The following is a 23840-nucleotide window of genomic DNA, read 5'->3' on the forward strand; positions in this document are numbered from 1 at the left end:
ACGCGCGGTCCAATGACAGCTGACGTGTTGACCTTCCACCCTGGAAGGTCGTTAATAATCTAGAAACACTTTATCGGAGAATTAATTACCCCGTGATAGTTATCCATAATTATAGTGATATCTCTTGGATGTTGGTAAGTTATGGGGATAAGCTTGATGACTCGCTTAATTCATGGAATGTGCAACTTGGAACAGATGTCATTGCGGGCCATGATATACGCGTCTCAGCTGGGCAGTCACTCTGGTAAATGAGAGAGAACATATTTTTACTCAACCGAACGCAGTAATGATAACATGCTCACTATGATCACCTGCATCGCAGAATGCCTTGCATCCAACCGCTGCGCCATTCGGCCGCTCCAATCCCCAACCCTGCCTGACTCAAAAATCACCAAGCCTACTTCGTGTCCAACTACCGATCTACAAATTCGTTAGTAATCCCCGGACCTTTTGAAACTCGCTCACTTATCAACATGATATCGTCAAGTTGAGCTTACGTGTTTCCCTCCGAGACCGGGGTCGTAGATCCCTGGCACCATGCGGCTCAAAGACTAGGTTACATCACCCTAACCAATCGGGAAATAGATGAACTGGGAGCATTTACGGTTCAACCTGTTACATTGTCGTAAACTCAATCGGTGGATATAACACAAAGGGCCATAGCCTCAACAATGGACTCTTCGCGAGTCAAGAAGACTATTCGTCGTCGTAATTCCTCTGTGACATCAGCGCACGAACCGCCTCTGCACGGCCACCAAGGAAAAATAATATGTCACTCCGCCCCTTAGTAACATCTTAGTCTATACCAAGTCAGCAAGCGCCGGCACTGTCAGTGATGATTAACCCGTGGCAATGCCGGGCAGTCCACCCACTCAGCTGTCACCTACCGCGTGAGTATGGAGTCCAAGAAGAAATGCCGTGAAGATCAAATCGGATCTACAGGAGAATCCCTTGTCGTAAATCGGGGCGCCAATAAGTCTAAATGGGATGGAGTGGGACGGCGGTAGGACCTTTGTGATTTGATTTCAGGTCTGGATGACCTTTGGCCCGTGTCATTTGCAGATTAGACTTCATATTCTGCCTGTTGATCTATCGGCGAGACGAAATTGGGTAAAAAGGTGGAAGGGCTGTGATGGGAGTTGAAGTTGTTATAAGAGATGAGAGAGCGCTGTGATGAGTAGGTTTATCAGATCTTCATTACTCTGAGTCAAAGGATCATCGTTATTTTGTTTTTTTTACCGCTTTTTTCATCGAGATATGAGTGTGCCGTGCTTGTTGCGGGAGCTTTGTGAGCTGCCGCCAATGGCGGTCAAGCAGAGTCAACAGTTCAAGTCCCTTGTAGCACTGAACCCAGACAAAGCTGATCTATTGACTGCCATACCAACAGCCCAACAACATTCTATATCCTCCCTCTACACTTTATGCCATCTCCTTAAGAAACTACCTGGTCCATGGCCAGTCTTCCAACTCATCAAGACTTACACAAGACTCTACACCCAACTCCCAGAAGATGCCAAGACCAACAGCACTCACGAGCTTTCGTGCCTAATCAAGCAAGCTTCAGCGCTAGTTAGGAGCTCGTATACATCCTTTGCGCAGTTCATTGGCCACGATGACAAGCCAGCCCTACGAGCCCCCACAGATGAGGATGTCATCACCCATCGCGAACTACGACAATTCGTGGACAGCTTCCAACTTCCTGTTGATGCATGCATCAAGAGACCTGTTGTTTCCATCGCGTTACCAAACGGTCCGTTACTCGCAGCAACTTGCATCGCTGTTACGACTTACTACACCGCATCGCCAATCAACCCCGCTGCAGCAGTAGAACAATTCCGAGCAGACATTCTTCAAGCGCGAGCTGACTTTATCCTCACAACGAAGGATGAGTACGAGAAACTACAGTTCGATGCTAGCTGGGTATCAGATAACAAAATCAAGATCTTCATCATGGACTGGACTCGAGATGAGGGCATTTCGCTAAGGACAGTCGATGGAGAAGCTATCCCCACTGGCAGCGCTGAACGAGTCGCTAACAAGGCTGATGACATTGGGCTGATCCTCTTCACAAGTGGAACATCGGGTACCAAGAAGGTAGTCCCACTGACAGTGCACTCTATCATTGCCGGCGTCGCTTTCGTCATTGAGTCGTGGGGTCTCACGGCTGAAGACATCTGTCTGAACATGATGCCGCTCTACCACGTGTAAGTCACCGTTACAAGCCTGCCACTCGCTTCTGCTAATATTATACAGCGGGGGATTAGTCTGAAACATCTTTGCACCGATCTTCTCCGGCGGCTCAACAGTCTGCTGTCCCTCCTTCGACGCCAATCTCTTCTGGGACGTGGCTGAGACCATTCAGCCAACATGGTACTACGCTTCACCGTCTATGCACTCTATCATCATCGCAGAGGCAGCAGCGCGACCAGAAGCTTTGCGAAAAAGTCGGATACGATTGGCTTGTAACGCTGCTGGGGGTTTACTACCTTCTTTGGCGTATCAACTGAGGGACACGTTCAACTGTATTGTCTTACCAAGCTATGGAATGACAGAGTAAGTCACTTCCCTTCAGGCTGGGACATGCTAACAGCCAGCTACAGGTGCATGCCAATTTCCATACCTCCACTAGATTATCGTCTTGATCCCGAAGGTACATCAGGTATCAGCACCGGCCCCGAACTCACCATCCTCGACTGGTCTGAACAAGTCGTCACAAACGGCACAGTCGGTCGCATCTGCGTTCGCGGCGAACCTGTCTTCCCTGGATATCTCAAACCCGATGGTACATACGACAAGTCGCCCTTTAACGAGGCTGGCTGGTTCGATACCGGTGATCTTGGATACATGGACGACGATGGCTATCTTTACATCACTGGTCGTAGTAAAGAGGTCATCAACCGTGGTGGAGAGTTGATATCTCCATTTGAGGTTGAGAATACCATCATGACGGCTTCGAGAGAGAGTGACTCGCCCATCTACGGGAGGGTTTCACAGGCTTTGGCGTTTTCAGCATCGCATGCTGTTCTTCAAGAAGTCGTCGCTATTGTCCTCGTCACACCTCCCGATACTCCACGTGTTGATCTGAGGACTCTTCATGGCGCGTTGAAGTCTTCTCTTCAGCAGGCAAAGTGGCCCGTCTCAATCACTTACATGGAAGACCTTCCAAAGAACAACAACAAGGTTCTACGTATCAAACTTGGTCAAAGACTCGGCCTTCCTTCTGTTACTGATGACACGCCTTATATGGGTAGGCATTGGGATGCAGTTTGTCCTCCAGCTGATACGCCCTTGTCGGAGCCTATCCAATGCTTGCCTTGCTCTGTTGACTATACTAAGCTTACGGCTCATATCCAGAAAGTCGCTCCAGACATGGATGTCTTCTGCCTTCCTAGCACACATGATGGTTCTCCAGAAGCGGTTCTTGCGCCCAAGGTTGAAAGTACTGTTGACTCTGAGGTTCTTGTTGACATTCGACAACAATTGATCTTAGTCATCGACAACTACATGATCCCTACCGAGATTCACATCATGCCTCACCCATTCCACAAAGACACATCCGGAAACATCAACGTCGAAGTACTCCGCGCAGAACTTGAGCAACTTCAAATGGCTTCTATGAACGAACTAGCTGCCAGCACAGAAGGACTCGTCACCAAAGCCTTTGCCGAAGTCCTATCGCTCCCACCCGCAGACATTCCCCGCGACGTAGACTTCTTTAGTCTCGGTGGTGACTCCCTTCGCGCCGGTCGTCTTCTCTCAATGCTTCGTACCGAGTTCAGCATTAGTCTCCCCATCACAGCAGTCTTCAACGGCGGCACTGTTACTTCCATCGCTGCGCATATCGACAAGATGATCGATAGCAAGACTGATAAGTCAGACGAACCCAAGGCTGTTGTCGGATGTACCGAGACTTGCAGTTCCACCAACCCCTTCCTCATGATCCTTCAACTCTTCCCCTCGTGATATTCTACCCCCCCCGCCGCGCCGTCCAATGGACTATCTTCTTCGTAACACTCGCGCACTCCCAGAAACTCCCCACCAATCACTCCCTCCCCGGCCGTTTTCTCAACCTCACCGTCTCCATGCTCACCGCCCGTATCATCATGGGCTTTGTATCACCCATCATTGGCATCATCTGCAAATGGCTCATCATCGGCCGCTATCGCGAAGGACTATACCCCATGTGGGGAATGTATCATACCCGATGGTGGCTTGTACAAAAGATTGTTGCTATCTGCGGCAAGGGCTTCTTTGATGCGAATGAGATGACGGAGAGGATTTACTGTCGGCTTATGGGGGCCAAGATTGGCAGGAATGTCAAGATTGAGGGTGCGGTGATTGGGGAGTGGGATTTGATTGACATTGGGGATGATTGTAATCTCACAAAGTGCATCTGTCGACCTTTTGCGGCTGAGGGGAACACGTCGATGTACCTTGGTCGCATCGCCGTTGGAAGCAACTGCTCTGTTGGGATGTCTTCCATCATTGCGCCTGGAACGACAATGCCACCTGATACATGCCTAGGCTTCAACTCATCGAGCTGGGAGATGCAAGACGCGAGCGAGGAGTACAGGGACCAACTTCCAAGCGAGAAGCCCAAGCCTCACTGGGTGTTGAACCTGCTCTTCACTATGCCACTGAAACTCATCGGTCTATTCCTCTCGGCAGTTCCTTGGATGGCCGGTCTTGTCGGTATGGTAACTACACAGGGTCAAAAGGTTAACCACAAGGCTCCATTGAGAAGCAGCGTGGACTGGTTCACTCAACCAAACCAAATCGCCTACCATTACCTCGCTCTTGCTCTCGGATGCCTTTTCGGTCCGTTCTTCCTCTTCGGGTTTGTCATCTTGATCAAGTCTACTCTGGACTGCTTCCTTGGAAAGCTCAAAGCCAATTCGCGATCGACGGTGGATATCTGGAGAGCGCACTTGACCAAGACGCTTTTGCCGGAGGGGAAGCTTCATCGGATGACTTCTTTGTTTGGGCAGCATTACGAGGCTACGTCTATTGCGTTAAGAATGTTGGGTGCCAAGATTGGTGAGCGTGTGTACTGGCCTGGTACTGGTCCTAGTATCGGCGACTACCATCTCATTGACGTTGGTAACGATGTAGTCTTTGGCTCACGTTCTCATCTCGTCACTTCTGATGGGATCGGGTCTGAGAAGGTCACCATCCAAGACCGCGCCATGATCGCTGATCGTGTTTGTCTTCTCCCTGGTGTCACAGTCGGTGAGCGTACTACCATGGGATCTGGTGCCTTGACCAAGCGAAATGGCAACTATGTCTCTGACGGGACCTATGTCGGCTCCAAGGCAGGCGATGCAGTCTGTTTGTCAACCGGTAGTGACATCAAAGTCTCTCGCTCTCATATCCGCAACATGCAGTCAGAGGATACCCTCACCAATGACAAGAAGTTCAACGACGAGAAGGACCGTCCTGATACACAGCCCAGCATCACATCTGAAAGTGGCACTGAGGGCAGTGAAGGCAAAGATGACTGGGCACAGCATCTCTCTCCATTCGGTCGAGCCTTCTACCTCAAGCTAGCACCTTACCATGTCCTAGGTCCCTTCGCAATATTCCTCTACTCTGCCTTCTTCACCGTCTTCACCGCTGTGTACTGGGATGTTCCCAGCGTTTCATCCATTCAATTCGTGGGTATCATGTTCCGAAGCTCTTTTCCCCGTGGCATGAACGTCTGGTTTGACCTTGTCGCTATCTTCCTAACCATGCTGGCTGGTATCGCTGTCCTCTCCACGACCCAATCCGTTCTTGCGTTGGCAATTATCATTGGATCAAAGTGGCTACTCATGGGCCGTCGCAAGGCTGGTAACTACGATTGGGACAAGTCTCCGTACTGCCAGCGCTGGCAGATCTTTCTCGGCATTGAGCGCCTTCGCCGACAATGCTACAAAGGGAATGGTATTCTGAACCTCCTCACGGGGACTCACTGGATGGTCATTTACTTCAAGCTCATGGGTGCCAAGATTGGCAAAGACTGCGCACTCTTCGTCAACGGTACCCCGAGCCTCATGTTTACTGAACCGGATCTTATCACCCTTGGTGATCGTGTTGTCATTGATGATGCCAGCGTTGTCGCACACATCAACACACGTGGCAAGTTCGACTTGAACAAGGTTGAGATTGGCGACAGATGTGTACTCCGAACAGGAAGTCGACTTTTGAGTGGTGCGCAGATGAAGAGTGATAGCTGCTTGCTGGAACATACCCTTATCATGGGTGGCGATGTTGTGGAGGAGAGGAGGACAATGCAGGGTTGGCCGGCGGAGGAGTTTAGCGGAAAACGGATTTGATTTACATGTGCAGAAGTGATTGGGTGGCATGGCATATAGAATTCCTTGTAATGGCGTTTGGTTAGGTAGAAATAGAAGGTCTTCATTCCAGTGAATCAATTCAGGCCTAGTCCCAGTTTGTTGTCCGTCCGTATAGCGGCTGTTTTCATCGCGCCATGTTCCTCGCTAGCCCTAATAGAGGAGTGAAATGGAACAAGCTTTACTAGTCCCTGGGCTAGATACGAGCTGGCATGCTGCTCAAGGTTTCGCAGACAGATCATGGGTCTGGGCTCCATCATGTGATTTATGGGATTTAGAAGCACTTCCCATTTTCCCCATCTCCAAACAAATTTCCTCCAGCAAGAGATAATCTTTTGTTCGGCGCTGTTATGAATAGAATGTTTGACATGAAGATGTCATATTCATATGAGCAGCTCTTTGTCAAGCCCAACTATCTTTCTTGGCAAGTCAGCTACATGTTGCGACAAACCTCTTCGACTCTGCTAATTTGGTATGCAGGCTCAAAAACGCTCTAATTGGCATCTCCGTTCTTACGTTTTCCACCGTCGTCTTCTTCGCGCTACATACGTCGCCTCACCTCCCCTTTCGACCGAATGATATCGAGAATCCATGGGTTCCGTCAGATCCGCCATCATGGCCGCCGCAACCAGCCAATGATAGTCGATACACCGATCGGCTCGTCAATTACAAACCTGAACACCCCAATTTCAGCGAGGTGCAGCCTATAGAAACCAAGCGCCTCGCCGTATTGCTACCGACCTTTGTGAGACCTCCTTTTCACCACCATTTTCACGAATCTAACACTGCAGCGAGGATGGACATTTTCCTCAAGTCTTTCGATATTTCCAATCCGTCAAGTGTCTGTGCGTCGATCATGACAAAGTGGACTGGCATATCATTGTATCCAACTCTGCAGAAGTCGAGGGCCTTACTCAGCTTCTCTCGACCCTCGAAGATTGCAACGAAACATTCAGTCGGTGGAAAACGCCAAAGGACAACGTTCCCGGAAAGAATCCTAGCTTCAACATCGTGAATCTATACGACATTCTGCCAGCCAGACTCCGAACGGACCTTACACCCGAAGACACGAGTGGCTTGTTAAAGAAATATGATAAATACGCTTATCAATCGATCAAGAAAATGTCTGCGGCCGATCAGTTCGATTACGACTTGGCTATGTGGCTTGATTCCGAAGCGATATTCGTTTCGCCAGGTGAAATCAGAGATATTTTTGAGGGCCATCTGCGCAACCCCATCGTCTGGCGATCCAGAATGTCGTTTCAAGATCGAGAAAAGTTTCTCATGAGTAAAGCCGCCGCTACTCTTGGACGATCTATCAATTCCTTCGGTGATCAGCTTTGGTTGCTCGAGTCTCTCCAGTGGATCATTGAGAAGCCCATTTGGAATGACATGGTCTCATCCGTTGAGATGGCGCACGGTGGTAACTTTTGGGACATTTGGATTGAGAACTCTTATCCTTTCGAATTGCTGGTGTACTACCTGCACATCATCGCGCGCAAGATGGAAACAGCCAATTCGATATTCTCGAACTATCGCATTTTGGAAACAGAGCGCGAGCTCATTCGCTTCGGCCTAGGTAGGTATTATTTCTCACGTTCGAGGTCAAATCTAATTGTCTTCAGCTGAATCTATTTCCGCAATGGAGGGCAGAAGAGGAACAGGGTTTATGGAAAGGCTGCCTCATCTCATCACGAAACCGCATTCAGTTCTGGCACCGAACTTGATAGCATTTTGTCAAAGCTATTCTCTTCGAGCGCTAAGAATGGATAATGTGGATAATTTTGAAGAGAGTGCCCTAGACAGTTTCCTGATTGATGGAGACATCAAGATGCTGGTGTCCGGAGCGCCAGATATTCATAAATGGTGGGATGACCGGATAATGAATGGTGAGAATATTAATAACACCGAAACTGATTATAGGTAGACAAAAGGTAGTTATTGATTTATAGATGGAATCCGGAAGGGGCCATATTATATAGAAATTTGTGTCATTTTTGATTCACCCACAATACACTACTACAATCCATTCCTACGAACACGCTGTCGCTGTCGACTGAAGCTATGTCACTATGGTGTTGTAGAATAAAGAGTGAGGTTTTATTGTAAGGCCTATAATACCTATAGCAGATTTACATGTAAGTTCTGCAGCTCCTGCAGATATCAGCGGGATCATCTCATCGTTTTCAAAGGTAGATTCAACAGAAAAACAACATATTTGACCTTTCTGACCTTTCATTCAGCTCTATCATTGCGTCTGTGGAGGTCATGTATTATTCTTCTTATCTATAATTTGTAACAACATTGATGACGGTCACAACAGCTTAGATAACGTGCGACTGAAGCTCCTTCTTTTCCAATCTAAAATCCCGCAAGGCAACAGTCGTTGCATGCTGTAGGTTTTGATCTCTTCGGTGCTGAAGCGATGAGACCACACTCGGAAGCGATAAGAGCTTTTGTGGCCAGTGCAAGATGTACTGATCGTGCAAGCCGTTCAAGCAGTGCCTGAGCCAAATACCCCAGGTGATAAAATAGTTCACTCCCAGCCCAGTCATCAGGTGCCTAGATATCATTAGTCAAAGAACGACACACTATCTCAGTACAATAGCATACCACCACTACCACTTGTTAGCTGCCTGAGATCAAGAATCACGAAGTCATACGTACCCCATGGCCTTCAAGGAGAATACCCCATGGCAGCCCCGCTTGATGCCTCCATCGGACGAGATCACTGCAGCGTAAGTTGTCAAATTGCCAGGCAGCAATACCAGCTGCACAGGTAATGAAACCCATGGCCACAATCCATCGCATCTCTTGGATTATAGCCTGATTACTTGGTATGGGGGAACCTGATTCTTTTCCATTTGAGAGCAGAGTTTTGCAGGAATTGTTTGCGTATTTGTCATTCAACGTAGGACGCAAAATCGCTTCCATCGTGTACAGACTTCGGAACACTGTTGTGAGAAAAAGAATGGTAAAGGCATTTTGGTGAAAGGCAGGGTCTTGAATGTAGTGATAATATGCTTTGGAGGAAGAGTCAGGTTAGTGATAAAGTACTCTGAAAGGGTTTGAAGAACGTACCGTGATTGAGAGTGATAGCACAACGAGTCCGATCCCCAGGAATAGCGAGAACAATCGAGACCTGTCGTGTGTAAATATTGCATAACAGAGAATAGAAGTTGTATAGATCATGGAAAGCTCATCCACGAGCTGCATTGGATCTAGGCGTCTGTTAGTGACCTTGCATAGCTTTGAGGAAACGGAATACGATACATGACAGAGTCGCGTGGAAAGCAAAGCTACCACAGCCTACCAACAAATAGCCCAGGTACGCGAAAATAAATACCGTGTCGTGTTTGTACTTGACGCAATTCCGCACTCCCCGAATGCCAAGCGCAATGAATAAAGCGTTGGTCAATGTGTTGGTTATTTCGGCAGCGTAATGGCTGATGACATAGTCCTGGAATAGGTATCAGGTATGAACCAATGGATAAAGAATTGTGGTGCCCAAGATGTTGGAAATAACTGACTTCCTCGCACCAGTTCAGGGTTGAAGTTGGCTGTCCCCAAAATCCTTCTTGCGGTGGAGGATATGGAATTCGGAGACTGAGATTCTCGAACATGGTGGAATATGGCGGCTATAGGTCCCGGATCAGGTAAGGGGGGCGATTGTTTTGTTCGTTAGTCGTCTCGAAACTATTGTTAAAATATTTATGGTGTTTTCCAAGTGCTGCGGGATGATGTATTTATTGCCAGACTCTTGAATGTTTCGCTAAGGGCCTCCAATCCCGGCTCCCGCGGGTCCGGGTTTTGGAGATAGAACGTGCACATCACAACATGACGTAGTAAATACAATTTGTCGCTCATTATTCGCCCAATGGAAGCACGTTCCGGGCCCGACTTTCAGCTTTGTACATTGACAGTTCAGTGACGCTGTTTGGTGCTATTTCGGTTTTCACGGAGACGGACACATTGCGATGTTGCGGAATTCGGACTGAACCAGGGTGCGCTGCCCATATCACACGGAAATATTCGTCTTGGTAGAATACTGATCTCAACGTGCCAAAGTGCGTTATAGCCACCAATGTGAAGCCGCACACTCAAGAGCAATATGTATTACGCCGTGGCAGGGCTATCAGAGCGATAGCACAGAATGTCGCATATAAAATACCCTGCGGTGAACCCTTCCCAAATGCCCTCGTAAGAGCAAACAGATATCCATTTATGCCTTTGTGGCAGGACGTCAACAAGGCTCAACCACAACTACGGTCGGGTAAAAGAATGTATAACTGTACAGGAATGGGCCGGTCGGTCCTTGAGCATCCAATCCGCGGGCACCGACCTTAGCCAATGTGCCCCGACTTTTGGAGGTCAGTGCTACATAGCCATTTGCCGGCCTTGAATTTAAACTTTGATGCTGATGCGGGCGATTGGGAAATGATACTGAAAGTCAGTTAACTAGCACTACTACTGTAAAATGGTTATGACGGCCGTTTAATCCCTATTGTACGCCCGCTCGTTGTTGAATGGTAATTACCTATAAGAACCTTCTCCGTTTCAAGGACTGCATCAACCAGACCTTGTTCCTGTCTCTCGTTCTTCAACCTTGGATTCAAAAATGCTCTTGAATATCGCGTTGCTGTTCAATGTCGCTGGAGCCATCGCAGCAGCGAATCCGCCACGGCCTTTTTCACTCCCGTTAAGTAACAACTCAGGCCGAGCTGCCGCAATCCAGAAGACGCGTCAAGGTTTCCAGTACGGAATGGATGATACTCTCATCGGCGTTAATCCATGGCCCTCAGGACCACTCGGCAAAAAAGCCGTCAAGACGCACTACAGTGCGTTCGAGACGTCTGAGGCACCGGTTTACAAACATGTTGACGAGGATGCTGCTCAAGCCCAAGCGTCCCTGAACGGAGTAAGCTAGAATAATACGGCTAGGGACTTTAAACACTTCCCTTGCTAATCAATCCATATCAAGACCCTCCATTTAGATTCGTTCGAAGACTATTTCAAGCTATACGATGGACAGTGGCAGAACAGCGTTCCAGATGGGCTTGCTGAAGGAGTCCTCCGTAATGCCAAGTCCGATCTGTCGTTTTCCATGGAGCGGCTCTCGGTGCATCCCGAAAGCCTACGACGAGTTAGACCAGATGAGCGCGTAGCACTCCGTGTTGACGACAAGCTTGCACGGAAGATCACGACAAAAACACAGCGCTCTCTCCAGAGAGAAGGACGCCTATTCATCGTGGATCACATCAATCTGACGAACCTGACTTTGACAAAAGGTCGCTACGCTGGCGCTTGTGAGGCGCTGTTCTTCATTCATCCTGTCTCACAAGACTTCTTACCATTGGCAATTCGTCCCAACAATGGCTCGCCTCTGATCTACACTCCTCTCGATGAAGAAAATGACTGGACTCTAGCCAAGATACTGCTAAACATGAATGATGTCTGGCATAATCAGTGGTATCACCTCGCCGCCGCTCACATATCTTCCGATCTCATCTACATGTCGGCTACCAGGTCTTTCAGTGACATGCACCCGATCTGGGGTCTGATCCGTCGCCGTAGGTTATACCCAAGACTTGCTCAAATAGCAGAACTGATCACATTGTGTAGTGGGCGTCAACTCTTTTGCATACCGCGTGGGAGCTAGCGTATCTCTCGTTAATCCAGGCGGCGACATCGAGAAGAACTTTGCTTGGAATGGTGACCAGGCGATCAAGTACAGTAAACAGGTCTGGCAGTCCGAATGCGCTCCATGGCGGGCGAATTATCTCGAAGCGAAGCTCACCCGGCGGGGTTTGATAAACTGCGATTACGGTCCTGAGTTGAAGTCATTTCCCTATTACGATGATGCTTTAGTCATCTTAGGTGCTCTACGTACTTTCATTACCGCGTATGTTGACGCATATTACCCTTCAGACGATGCCATCACCGCCGATAACGAGCTCGCCGCATGGTTTCATGAGGCAGCCCATGTCGCCTCTATAGTCGACTTTCCTGATACCATCACCACCAAATCGGAACTGGTCGCTGTTCTCTCACATCACGCGTACCTTATATCGATCCTTCATGGATCGCTAAATAGCAATAGTCTTGTGCATTACAGTGCCGTCTTGCCGATGCACCCATTATCACTTTACCGACCGCTGCCAAAGGACAAGGGCATCTCTAGCCTCGTATCGTTTCTCCCAGATTTAGAAGCCTCGATACAGCAGATTTCGCTCGTCGCAGCTTTCAACCAAGCGCAGATGGCTGATACTACTGATTCGCTGCGTTTTCTTTTCAACGAAACTGACTTTTATTCTCGAATCAACAAGAAGGCGCGTGCAGGTGTCAAAGTGTACTCAGCTACTTTATCTGAGTTCAGTAAAGACGTCAAAGGGAGAAAGCTTGGGGGCAATGGGCTTAGTCAAGGAATGCCGTTTGTGTGGAACGTTTTTGATCCGAGCACGGCACCTGGTATCCTTGCGGCCTAAGCGATTAATAACCCTCTAGGTCCTGCTGTTTGTGTCTTATTATTAGGATTAGAGATGAAAGTTTTTGTTGTATAAATAAATATCGGAGGCGGGGTGTTTGCTCTATATATAATGTTAATTCTGGTATAAATTATGTCTGAGCCACCAAAAGCCATGCAAACTGGAGCCCTTAACTCATCCTGACACTGTCACAAGCTGTAGAACCATGAATGCCTGTATGCCTGTAGCTATAAGACCAACGAAGCTCGACCACTCCGTCGGAGCCGTGAGGTACAGGGGCGGTGCTATGATCGTGCAGATCAATGCCAGCAACATGGGAGGCACCCAAGTCCGCTTCCGCAATCGAGGATCTGCCCTTAAAGGGATACCTGAGATGATTAAGGTAAACCCCTGCGTGATACAGCTTTGCATGAGAAACCAGAAATCTGCATCCTTTGTAGTTCCTGGTTTATGGTCGGAATAATTGTAAGCAAGTGCAAAGGTCCAGATGTTGGATAAAGTAGTTCCCACGAATGTCAACCAGAGTATTGTTGTGAATGTCTACGAACTGAGGTCAGTTTATGTCCAAAGCTGGTCAAAGGACATACATACACCAGAGTGCATTGGAAGGCCTGCTTTGCTGTCTTGAGGCACTACTTTCGGTGCCGCTTGGACTTTGCGCGCTATGTCGGGCCTGAATCTTGTTTAGCTTGCTTCTATATGATGTACAGAATGACTCACCATTTTGCAACCGTTCGAGGAGATTGCGAATGCTGATAGTACAACTTGAGGGCGTTTTCGAGAAGATCCCATCGCTCGGAAAGCACCAATCGATAATCAGATGTCAGCACCCCGGCCGAGCCTGCACCAAGTATTGCATTCTCTAAGTCAGAGGCATATTCAGTGATTCTCTTGAGGTTCCCCAGCGACGGTTGGTGTATTTCACCCCCCGGTAAGAGATTCTGAGATAGAAATGAGATGGCTCTTGCCCAATAGTAAAGAATATGTCTCTCCTTTAAGTAGAGGCTACTGAACACGCACCGGCCGGTGCTAACATCTTCAATCTGAGTTAGGATTGTCTGAAGATCCTCCAAGTCGTTCAAAGCTAGTCTTTGCGCAGAAACATCGCCTGAGTTGAGTTGTCCAGACGCAATTTGCTGGTAGAAATGCCGGCAATACAGAAGAAGAAACTGGTCTAATGTTGACAAGTTGCGTGCCACAGCATATAATTCCTCGTTTGTAAGCGCAGGGCCGTAGTTACTGTTGATGATTGCTTTCGGCGGTTGGGTTGCTGCTAGCGTTAATGGAATGCGATGTCAAGATCGGGAAGTCCGTACATGGGGATAGCCATCCGACGTTGGCTCGCCTGTGCGGAGCTCGCTGCGAGGTTTCTCCTTGACTGTAGGATGTCGTTGAGGCCATAATCAAAGACTCTTTAGCACGCGACCTGATTTTTCTATGAGGAACAGGATACCTCGGGAGGGCGGGGAAAGCTAGAGAGGAATTTATTAATTGAAGTAGTTATTGATAGAGGCGCAGCTTATCGGCAGTGGCGCAGCATATTTATTGGTGGAGGCGCAGCATATTTATTGGTGGAGGCGCAGCCTAGTAGTGTTTTCAGCTATGAGTATGTTGACATTTCTGCATGAGGTAGCTTGTTCATAGTCATTTCTCTGCACATAATAGAAGTTCCGAGTGCTCTGATAAAATAAGAATGGTGTTATTTCGGTTTATCTCAAGATTAACAACATCAACACAATGGGTTACTGCCAATTCGGGGCTTTTTTGGTGCCAAGTTGCAGGTGTAGTTTAAGCCGATATTCAAGGAAGAGAGCTACTAAAATAACATTTGCCTTCAATTACTTGTCTGAATAATTCAAATTAGTGTCATGGAAGCTTGAAGCTTCTTACATCCCGCTTAAAGTAATCTTCCTGTCGGTAGTTGGCAAGAAGAAGATAGACCCAAGTAGCAAATTCCATCGTGATACTCCATAGCCACGACGACGAACTCCCAGCATTCCAGCGAAACATTGTCTCAGCGTGCAGTTTCTTGATGTCATCTCGTCTCAGGGCCTCATAGGCTTCCATGACATAAGGTACACCCCTTGATATCCCCTCGCTAAGTACATGGGCGAATAGGACACCGTCTTCGATCGCGATACCGGTACTTTCGCCCTGGGGTGGCATCTATTTGCTCATGTTAGATGATATAGCTGTGGCGAATATGGAACAGCACTTACAGCATGCGCGGCGTCCCCTAGAAGAAGCACTCTTCCTTTGCTCCATCTTCCCTCAGGAGGAAGCATATAGACAGGGTAGAAGTACCAGTCGCTTTCGTTGATGATGGTTTCTAGGCCTTCAATACTGCCTTCTTTAAAACGAGCAACAATATCCCGCTTGAGTGTGAGTTTGTCTTCTCCTAACGCCTTCCATCCTTCCCGTGAGTCTTGGTTCTCTGCCATTGGCATGAGAGCTAGAGCATATACCTTCTCCCTCGATGGCTCGAAATAGGTCATGAAGAATGATCCATGCTGGCCTTGGATCATAGTAGAGTCCAGGAGGATGGGCTTCCCATCTGATGTTGTCATATTGATGTTTCCAGGAGAATCACAGTTGACGTACCCGTAGGCAATGGCACGACCAGAATACGTCTTCTTCCGTTCACAATCCACGACCGTGGTCCGAACGAAAGAGTGTATACCATCGCAACCAAGCAGAATATCGCAACTGATAGACTCCTGCGACTCATCGGCATCAAATCGTAGGTCGACACGAACAGTACCCTCATCATCTCCCTGGTCGTCGACCTGTCGTATGTCGGTGACCCTCGCACCATAACGCAAGTTGACCCGGTCGTTAGGCAGTTCAGCAACAGCATCCGCCATGCATTGCACAAGATGATGCCTCATAACTCTCAGCGCATCTGTTCCCGGTAACATCTGCCCCAGCGTCCGGCCAGTCCAAAGAGCCACGACATCGACACCTCGGATCGGGATACCCAGTTTTCGTAATCGTGATCCGACTCCAAGAGCATCCAGGTATCGTAGCGCCAAGGGTGTTAGCAGAATCGTCCCGCAGAGCGTTTCGACTTTTGGGCGCAGCTCGAGAATAGTGATGCGAGGCGGCGAGCCTTGAATGGCTGTTTGGGAGAGTGCGAGGGCGGCTGCGAGGCCAGCTGGGCCAGCACCAATAATGATGATATGCATTTTGTCGGCGGCGACAAATTTACCCATAGACTGTCAGTCAGACTTAAATACTCTAATGAGAGAATGATCAGAAAAATTGCGCTCCTGGGCAGAGATCTTATAGCCCCAGGAAGTCACAAAAGGCGCTAGGTTCTCATCCTGATATAGGCTCTCAGCCACAAACCTCAACTGCAAAAGCACGAGTGAGAAACAGAGCACCTCGGGGCAGTTTAGAGCCGACGAGACCTATTCAAATGAGCTAGAAGCGATGCCTTCACAGACAAATGAAACGGCTAAGAATACTTTAGTGCAAATCACCGGCGCTTGTATCCTGAATAGAGCGCATTGATTGGCTGGTGGTTTTTGTTCTTCCTCGGACTAGGCGCTAGTCACTCCACAAATCGTATTCGTCGTATTCACCGTGTTGTTCGTGTTGGCCGTATTCGTCGCGTCGGTAAGCGGCAGAGCACATTTCCAGAGAGATCTGTGAACTGCCCAGGTATTTATTATGCAAGCTTACTCTGTATGTTAGTGTAAGACATATAATGCTACTATCGCGAAGCAGCAATGCAAACCAATGTCCTCACGTAATGGAGCAGTGAGGTTCAGTGCTTATACGCAAGGTCGTACTGTAAGCTCAGCTATCAGAAAATCACCTTTGCGGGACTTTGAGACTTCTAGAAAATTACCAGGTAGGATAGATAGTGTATATAAAGCTTTCCACCCAACTTATTGCACTATCTATATGGTGCTCTCAGACTTTATCAACATGCTCGACCCTGGAATCCATTTCCTCCTTGGCAACACGTTCGGCTTCGATGTGAGATAGTCGAGTGGGCACAAAATGGGCTCGCACGTCATTATACGAAAAGAGTTCATCCATGTCCTCAAGAGCAAGCCCTGAGTATCTCCGTTAGTGAAAATGAAGGGGAAGTGGGACATATAGCTTTGATTTAATGACTTGCCTTTGGTTTCCGGGACAAAGAACCAAGCAAAAACAACCATAGCAAAACAGAATGAACCATATATGAAGTAAGTGCCAAACCCGCCACGGCCAAGTGTGGCAAGCATGCTTGGTGTACTCTTGGCGACAACAAAGTTGAACAACCATTGACTGGCAGTCGCCATGCCCATCTGGAGTGCGCGCATACGGGCAGCAGGAATTTCCTAAAAGCTAGTCAGCCGTCAAATCGCATTCCCTCAAAGAAATTCAACTCACGGAACAATAGGTCCAGACCACAGGGCCCCAGCCAAACTGATAGACTGCCGCAAAGATGTAAATGGCCACGATAGCGACATAACCAGCAGCCCCAACGGGAGAATCTGCGATAGGAGGATCAAATCGAACATAGAATCCAACATAAAATAAAGCCAGCCCCTGCACAATTGCGGTCCATAGAAGACTCTTCCGTCGACCGAGAGAGTCAGTTACGAAAAAGATGAAGATGGCACAGGAGACCATCTTCACGATGCCATAAATGCCTGTCGCGAACAACCCAGCAGATGAGGACGACAGCCCTACTGATTTGAAAATTGTAGGCGAGTAGTAAGTCATTGCATTTGTACCCGTGAGATTACTCCACATCATAAGGGTGATGCAGAGGAACGTTCGTCGCCGATATGATTTGACGGTGAAAGCTTCTTTTACTAGAGTCCAACCTGAGCTGTTGGCTGCCAAGGATCGCTCTTCCTCGAGCTGAAGAGAGATGTTCTCCATCTCTTCAACTATATAAGGATGGTCTTGTGGCAGACCCCTTAGCTTGGAAAGGACTAAGAGGGCCTTATTTGGGTGCTTCTCGGCCAGGAATCGGGGTGACTCGTTAGCGAACATCATACCGAAGAAAAGTATTATGGCTGGAAGAGCCTGCAATGCAAGTGGTATGATGTATTGTGCATCTCCTTTGACGTGAAGAAGGCAGCCGTAATTGATCCAGAAGGCGAGCTTCCAAGCGGTCAGTAAGCAGAGAAAACTTGTAGTTAGAACTCACAGTCAATCCAGTAACGATTGATAGCTGATAGAAGCCAGTAAGAAGGCCTCGAATGCCTCGCGGAGCATTCTCAGATACGTAGAGGGGGTTGACGGTGGAAGCGATACCCACGGCGATGCCAGTGATGAATCTGCGACGTATCAGTTCTGTGGTGCTTTGAGTCGAGATTGGAATCATGGCTTACCTTCCAATATACATAAGCGACAAATGGCCACTAGCAGCCGCTTGCATGGCGACACCAACGAATACCAGAAGAGATGCAACCATTAGAGAGAGTCGTCGACCGATAAAGTTAGCCAGCCACATAGAAATGATACATCCAAGAAATGAGCCAGCTTGAATGGTCGACACGATGTTGGACGAAAGGTTGGCAATTTCGGCCGCAGGTTTGTCGATCAGACCATATTGTCTGCGATGTCTGTTAGTTCATTCGAGGTTGGAGATTCAGGTGGCATTATTCACTCTTTGAAAGTAGGCATAGTCAGAACACCCCCCATAATGCCCATATCCATCTAGGTTGATTAGCTTGGACTGATGAGGAATACTACCTGCGAGAGTATATACATACACCGAACAGAAGTGCACCACCGCATGCCTGTCATGAATAATGAGTAACTCAACTTCACAAAACCCAGGGATGGTGGGAGACTTACAATCAGACTGACCATCACAGTCCTCAAATTGTATATCTCTGGAGGGTCATTCTTGACAGCATCATTATGAATAAACCTTTGCAAAAACATGATGAATTGAGATAGCGAGTTGAATCGGATTGCCCAACGTACTGATAAATGCCATTATTTTACGATGAGACCCTTGCCTTTTAACTATCTCAACCCTACGCCCAGCCACGAGTCAGTTGTAGAGGCCGAAAATGTCTTGGGTCATGACGGCAATAGACGGCGGACAACGAGTCAACCCCGCAAACGCCTCTTTGAGATAGCGTAAGCCTGGACTTGCAAACCCGCATTTTCTTCCTTCCCCGCATTGACGAGATCGCCCTTGGTCCGGGGAAAATGGTCACTAGCATGCAAGTACGGGAGAATGGCGGCTGTAGACGGAAGAATGACGTATATGAACTGCCCAATTGCCTGCATTGTCATGAATTATCCATTGCCTAGTTGCTGAGAAATTAGGACTTGTTTTTCCGTAATTCATTGATAGTTAAAGCTTATGACATCTCAACGAGACATATCAAGCCAACATTGTTTTTCCGTCATGTTGGTCAAATCAATCAAAAACTGGGAGACACAAGAACATCGGTTTTCAGTAACAAGATAACCCTTCTAGGGATCTTTTGCCACCTTAGCCTACAATGTGTCAGAATGGAACATCGCACTATATGGGACAGCTTAGAAGCACAAAGCGAAGTGGATTCCAGATAATGAATCCTAGAGATTTAGTATACGACCGACATGGCTGGTGACGAAAAAGAAAAAGAATTAGACGGACAACAGCGAGGCCTCAATGAGGAAGATTTCCATGGAGCTTGGTCTATCTGGAACTTAAGATTTTAAGCGTCAAGGCACAAAGTAAACTAAATAGTCAATACAAGCCCCTCTTTAGAATGAATAGTGATTTTATCAAGGGTTAGAGACTTCTAGCATGCTCAAAAGATTTATAGCACTGTTTACAATGTGTGTTGGCCTGATGTGTCTCGTTGAGATGTGATAAGCTTTAACTATTCAATCATCAATATTCACAGCAAACCAGAACTGATTTATCAGTACAGACAGATATAAAATCCTATACTGAGGAACCCATAGTTTTAATGCTATGACTTTACCGAACATTTATTCTTGTTGCTTCCTGTTATGAAACTTGTTGCCTTAGCCCTCGAACCATCACAGTCCATCTAAAGGTTTGTAGACTTTCATCCATCGCTATAACAGGTAAGCATACCAGAAGAAGTCATAACTGGGTCTTGAAAACGTACAGTGTCATAAGGTTTCTCCGGATCGACAAATCTCACGTCCGTTGCAAGACGAATCTTGTTGTTGGGGTCTCGGTTTTTGCAACTGGCATGAACCATGTAAGGATTGTGGAAAATTACGTCGCCAGCCTCATACTCAGCAATGAGCCACTTTCTTCGTGCCTCCTTGCCGTAGGCAACTGTGTCTCTGCTCAAGAAGCCACCGTCATTCATATTCTTGTTGAATGCGCTAACTCGCTCCTCATCGGTCAAGTTGTTTGAGTTGGCGGCAAAATCGTCTTCAGTCTTCTTTCCGATGTCGGTTGAACCTTGAAGATACATCAGACCGCCTCCTTCGAGAGACACGTCGCCGATGGGAATCCAGGCAGTGAGACTTGTGGGAGGACCTGCTCGGAGATACATCTGGTCAAAGTGAACGGGTGTCAGCTCGCTGTTGGGGACAAAAGCCCGGAGCATTGTGCGTTGTAGCATATGAGGATGCTTCACGCCGGTGAACCTGCGGACAAAGTCACGGAGCTGCTCGTTCTTGCAAAACTCCACATAGAAGTCAGCTTCGTGGGCTGAGACCATAAGCTCAACGTATCGATCGCTCTGGGGATCGTCTTTGAGACCAAAGAGGCGGCGTAGGTTACCAGGAGGGAGGTATTTACGCGAATCGGCTCCGGAGTAGATACCGTCGACAGGGTCACTTCCTTCTTGGAGAAGACCGCTTGGGGCCATGTGCGTGAAGTAGTCGCGGCGACAGGCGAGGGAGATTTCTTTGTCGATGCAGCCTTTGACCTGAAAACACATAGGTAAGTGATGCGGTTGACATGGTTATATGTTGGATTTGTTTACTTACAAAGAGGTAACCATCTCTTTCGAATCGCTCATGCATCACCTCCAATGGCGTGTTCATGGTTGTTGGCTGGAGGTAACCAATTGTCTGAGGATCCATGGGACCATAGTTGGATTCAAGACTTAGAGTAGCTGGATCGGCGGGATGATAGTAGCCATAGGGATCTTGCGAGGCTGCATTTGATGTTTTCAGCTTTTGAACTGGCGAAGTTCCAGAGCTCTCTGTAGGAACAGAGTCAATACGACTGGGAGCCATTGCGTTGCTTGATGAGTCGGAAGATTGATTGGGAGAGTTATTAAAGATAGTGTTGCTAACACAGAGTAGAAGCTTCTCGCGCTGTGACACGGGCTACTCGCTTATCAATAGATGAGTCGTGATGATGATCTTATATTCAACAGGAGGTAACTCGAACTAACAATTTGTTTCCTCGCCAAACCCCGCTTGGATACCATCCTTGTAGCCAATTGCAAGCTGCATGATCGGCTTTTTATGCAGTTCGACCGGAACCATCGAATCGTAGCTTCTGATGCTTATTCACGCGGCCAAGATGACTTCATGCCAAGAATGGCCCGTCTATAGCCGTCTAAAGCCTAGCGCCATCTGACGGCAACAGACGGTTATAGAAACCCCAGGTTTCCCCGCAACCGTTGTTACAGCAGTGTAAACCGATTTCATCTCTACTTTCAATCGGTCTCCAGCCGACATATCCACCTTTCTCACGGCTATAGACGATTGCTCACAAGACTCGACTGGTCATGACCAAAGGTTTAGGCATAAGGCAATATCGATCATGCGTCAGATGCCGCTCGCGAAAGACACGCTGTGATCCGTAGGCTACCCTCGTTTTTACTTGTTTAAGCTGTGATCCTCGGTCAGCTAATACCTAAGTACTTACAGAAGCTCTGGGAGTGACCCTGGCAAACCTCCATGCGTAAAATGCCTCCGAGAGGGTGCCGAGTGTATTCTCGCAGATTCCCGCAGAGGTGGTGACTATTCACATCATCGACGTCCCCGCCGAACCACGCACAGTAGACAACCAATAGCAACACTTTCTGTGTTTTCGGGTGACCATATATCACCACGACAAAACAACACCAACAAGGCCACAGAAGATGGAGTTCACGAGAAACTGCAGAATCCTAGTGATGCTTTGCTCGTGCTTGCACATGCAGCCGGCCAGCCTGAGGATGCAGTCGGCTTAGATGATAATCAGCATGCACCTGACAAGTACAGAAGCCTTACAAACAGGACAAAGGTAACACTATCAACATCATCAGTGCGAACAGCTCAACTTAGCAATTCACTATCAGAATCAGTCAGCGAAACAACAGTCGATGATTACCCTCTAATCAGTGATGGGACTCTTGATGCTATCTCCCTTGTGCAGTTGTTACGACAGTAAGCCAAACCTCTCTTACGCCCAAAATAACTAAAGATCTCCTTGGATATAATTCTTGACGAGGATTATGGAAACAAACGGTCACGAGTATGATGCTAATAGGGCTACAAAGTTATGCGGATAACTACCACCACTTCTTCCCTCTTGTCCCAACACACGTCTTGAGACCAGAGCACATCCTCGACACAATAAGAAACGAATCATTTCTCCTTACCTCCATCCTCATCGTTTCCTCAAAGGATCGTACAGATCTTGGAGAAACCCACAAGTCCATCTGGGAGTACATGAAAAGCCTTATCCTGAAGGTAGTCCTAGGAAAGAAATGTGTCCGCAAAGTCGGCACTGTCGAAGGTTTATTGCTAATGGGCGAATGGACTCTGCACAGTCAAGACCAGGTTGATGATGGTGACGAAGCTTCTGCCTGGTCAATTGTTGGTCTGGCTGTAAGACTCGCATATCTGCTACGCTTGGAAGATAGTGGCTTTAATATTGACGATGCCGAACTTGAGTCCATTCATAGGGAGAGACTTGTTTGGACCTGTAAGCTTACTTTCCTTCTACTGAACTAGACAAATTCATATTTAGGCTCACATCTACCCTTCTTAGTCACTTATCTATCAGACCGTCAAATATCAATCCGAATGGGACAAGCGTTCTGGTGCAGAGGTCCCGCTCTTTCAGCACGCTTCACTGCTCGAGACTTTCCAGCCTTACAGCCTACACGTTCTCGCGACGAGGACTTTGCTTCGCTCATTCAAGCACAAGTTGAATTGACGACTCTCTTTGGCAACGCCCACGACATCCTTTTTGCGTCAAGGTCTAGGACCGCTGAACTCATGATACGAGGTGACTACACAAAATACGTTGATGATACGACCAAGGCCATGTATGCTTGGCAGCATGCCTGGACTTCTCTCGCTGTCTCCCCTCATTTAAGAAGTTGTTTGAACCTCATGCAAGAATATCTGCGTTTGTATGTAAACGCCTTTGCCTTCCAAGCTGTCATCTATCGAGCTTCTGTCAACCGTGGTTCCCATTCTGACCCTTCGGATACCTCGCGTTCAAGGGTTTCCAAGATATTTCCGGACTCAGCGATGGCGAGCCCTGATGCGCGACACATATATGAAGCCGCAGACGCTGCTGAGGCCTTGATCAGAATAGTTACAGATGACATTCATCCCGAGAAGTATATACGCTATATGCCAACGCGCTTTTACCTGTAAGTGAGCTCAATACGAGAATTGACACTGCTAAGGAAGACAGTTACGAAATTCACTCTTCCGTCTTCTTGTACAAAGCCCACGCCTGCGGTGCCATCTCCTCTGGGAAACACGCCCACGTAACAAATCTTATGGAACGCTTTATCTCAGTTCTGAAAGCTGCTGCTGTCGATGACAACCATATGGCAGCGGCATATGCGAAACTTCTTGAGAGATTATGGTTTAGACGAGTCAATGGCTTGTTAATGAGCAATGAATCTATGAACAATAATCCCGAGCTGGGACTAGGAGATCAGGAGGTGACAGATCCATTACCGACGCTGGCAACGAATAGTACCATGTCTCAAATGTCGTTTCTTGACGATTTTGGCCTTCAACCGCTTGAGTGCACCGATATGATGGATGGGCTATTTTCAATGCCATTTATTGCCTCGTGGGACCCTACAACTTTTCCAAATATCATAGCTTAAGAAAACCTTCA

At 47.8% G+C, this 23840-nt stretch overlaps 9 protein-coding genes across 9 annotated transcripts; 4 read left to right on the forward strand and 5 right to left on the reverse strand.

Moving 5' to 3' along the window:
* Window positions 1-1257: 1257 nt before the first annotated feature.
* Window positions 1258-6314, forward strand: FMAN_05157 (uncharacterized protein; the record flags this gene model as incomplete). The annotated part of the gene is made up of 4 exons (XM_041825708.1): window positions 1258-2202; window positions 2363-2553; window positions 2601-3836; window positions 3878-6314. 4 exons carry the CDS (start codon window positions 1258-1260, stop codon window positions 6312-6314), a joined length of 4809 nt encoding a protein of 1602 aa, XP_041691062.1.
* Window positions 6315-6719: 405 nt separating this feature from the next.
* On the forward strand, window positions 6720-8259 carry FMAN_05158 (uncharacterized protein; the record flags this gene model as incomplete). Its single annotated transcript, XM_041825709.1, has 4 exons — window positions 6720-6760; window positions 6813-7077; window positions 7128-7911; window positions 7958-8259. 4 exons carry the CDS (start codon window positions 6720-6722, stop codon window positions 8257-8259), a joined length of 1392 nt encoding a protein of 463 aa, XP_041691063.1.
* A 397-nt stretch (window positions 8260-8656) lies between these two features.
* Window positions 8657-9955, reverse strand: FMAN_05159 (uncharacterized protein; the record flags this gene model as incomplete). Its single annotated transcript, XM_041825710.1, has 5 exons — window positions 8657-8894; window positions 8946-8950; window positions 9000-9355; window positions 9410-9553; window positions 9646-9955. 5 exons carry the CDS (start codon window positions 9953-9955, stop codon window positions 8657-8659), a joined length of 1053 nt encoding a protein of 350 aa, XP_041691064.1.
* A 995-nt stretch (window positions 9956-10950) lies between these two features.
* FMAN_05160 (uncharacterized protein) lies at window positions 10951-12817 on the forward strand (the record flags this gene model as incomplete). Its single annotated transcript, XM_041825713.1, has 3 exons — window positions 10951-11250; window positions 11314-11902; window positions 11955-12817. 3 exons carry the CDS (start codon window positions 10951-10953, stop codon window positions 12815-12817), a joined length of 1752 nt encoding a protein of 583 aa, XP_041691065.1.
* A 174-nt stretch (window positions 12818-12991) lies between these two features.
* On the reverse strand, window positions 12992-14218 carry FMAN_05161 (uncharacterized protein; the record flags this gene model as incomplete). The annotated part of the gene is made up of 4 exons (XM_041825714.1): window positions 12992-13357; window positions 13409-13490; window positions 13538-14087; window positions 14134-14218. 4 exons carry the CDS (start codon window positions 14216-14218, stop codon window positions 12992-12994), a joined length of 1083 nt encoding a protein of 360 aa, XP_041691066.1.
* Window positions 14219-14683: 465 nt separating this feature from the next.
* Window positions 14684-16002, reverse strand: FMAN_05162 (uncharacterized protein; the record flags this gene model as incomplete). Its single annotated transcript, XM_041825715.1, has 2 exons — window positions 14684-14983; window positions 15037-16002. 2 exons carry the CDS (start codon window positions 16000-16002, stop codon window positions 14684-14686), a joined length of 1266 nt encoding a protein of 421 aa, XP_041691067.1.
* A 720-nt stretch (window positions 16003-16722) lies between these two features.
* On the reverse strand, window positions 16723-18712 carry FMAN_05163 (uncharacterized protein; the record flags this gene model as incomplete). Its single annotated transcript, XM_041825716.1, has 7 exons — window positions 16723-17148; window positions 17201-17923; window positions 17970-18099; window positions 18154-18378; window positions 18432-18481; window positions 18538-18564; window positions 18623-18712. 7 exons carry the CDS (start codon window positions 18710-18712, stop codon window positions 16723-16725), a joined length of 1671 nt encoding a protein of 556 aa, XP_041691068.1.
* Window positions 18713-19743: 1031 nt separating this feature from the next.
* Window positions 19744-20995, reverse strand: FMAN_05164 (uncharacterized protein; the record flags this gene model as incomplete). The annotated part of the gene is made up of 3 exons (XM_041825717.1): window positions 19744-19824; window positions 19906-20682; window positions 20744-20995. 3 exons carry the CDS (start codon window positions 20993-20995, stop codon window positions 19744-19746), a joined length of 1110 nt encoding a protein of 369 aa, XP_041691069.1.
* A 535-nt stretch (window positions 20996-21530) lies between these two features.
* On the forward strand, window positions 21531-23829 carry FMAN_05165 (uncharacterized protein; the record flags this gene model as incomplete). Its single annotated transcript, XM_041825718.1, has 5 exons — window positions 21531-21562; window positions 21638-22138; window positions 22252-22679; window positions 22746-23358; window positions 23403-23829. The coding sequence occupies 5 exons, from the start codon at window positions 21531-21533 to the stop codon at window positions 23827-23829; spliced, it is 2001 nt and encodes a 666-aa protein (XP_041691070.1).
* Between the last annotated feature and the right edge of the window lie 11 nt (window positions 23830-23840).

The sequence above is a fragment of the Fusarium mangiferae genome (assembly GCF_900044065.1).
Source record: "Fusarium mangiferae strain MRC7560 genome assembly, contig: FMAN_scaffold023, whole genome shotgun sequence".
NCBI lineage: Eukaryota > Fungi > Ascomycota > Sordariomycetes > Hypocreales > Nectriaceae > Fusarium > Fusarium mangiferae.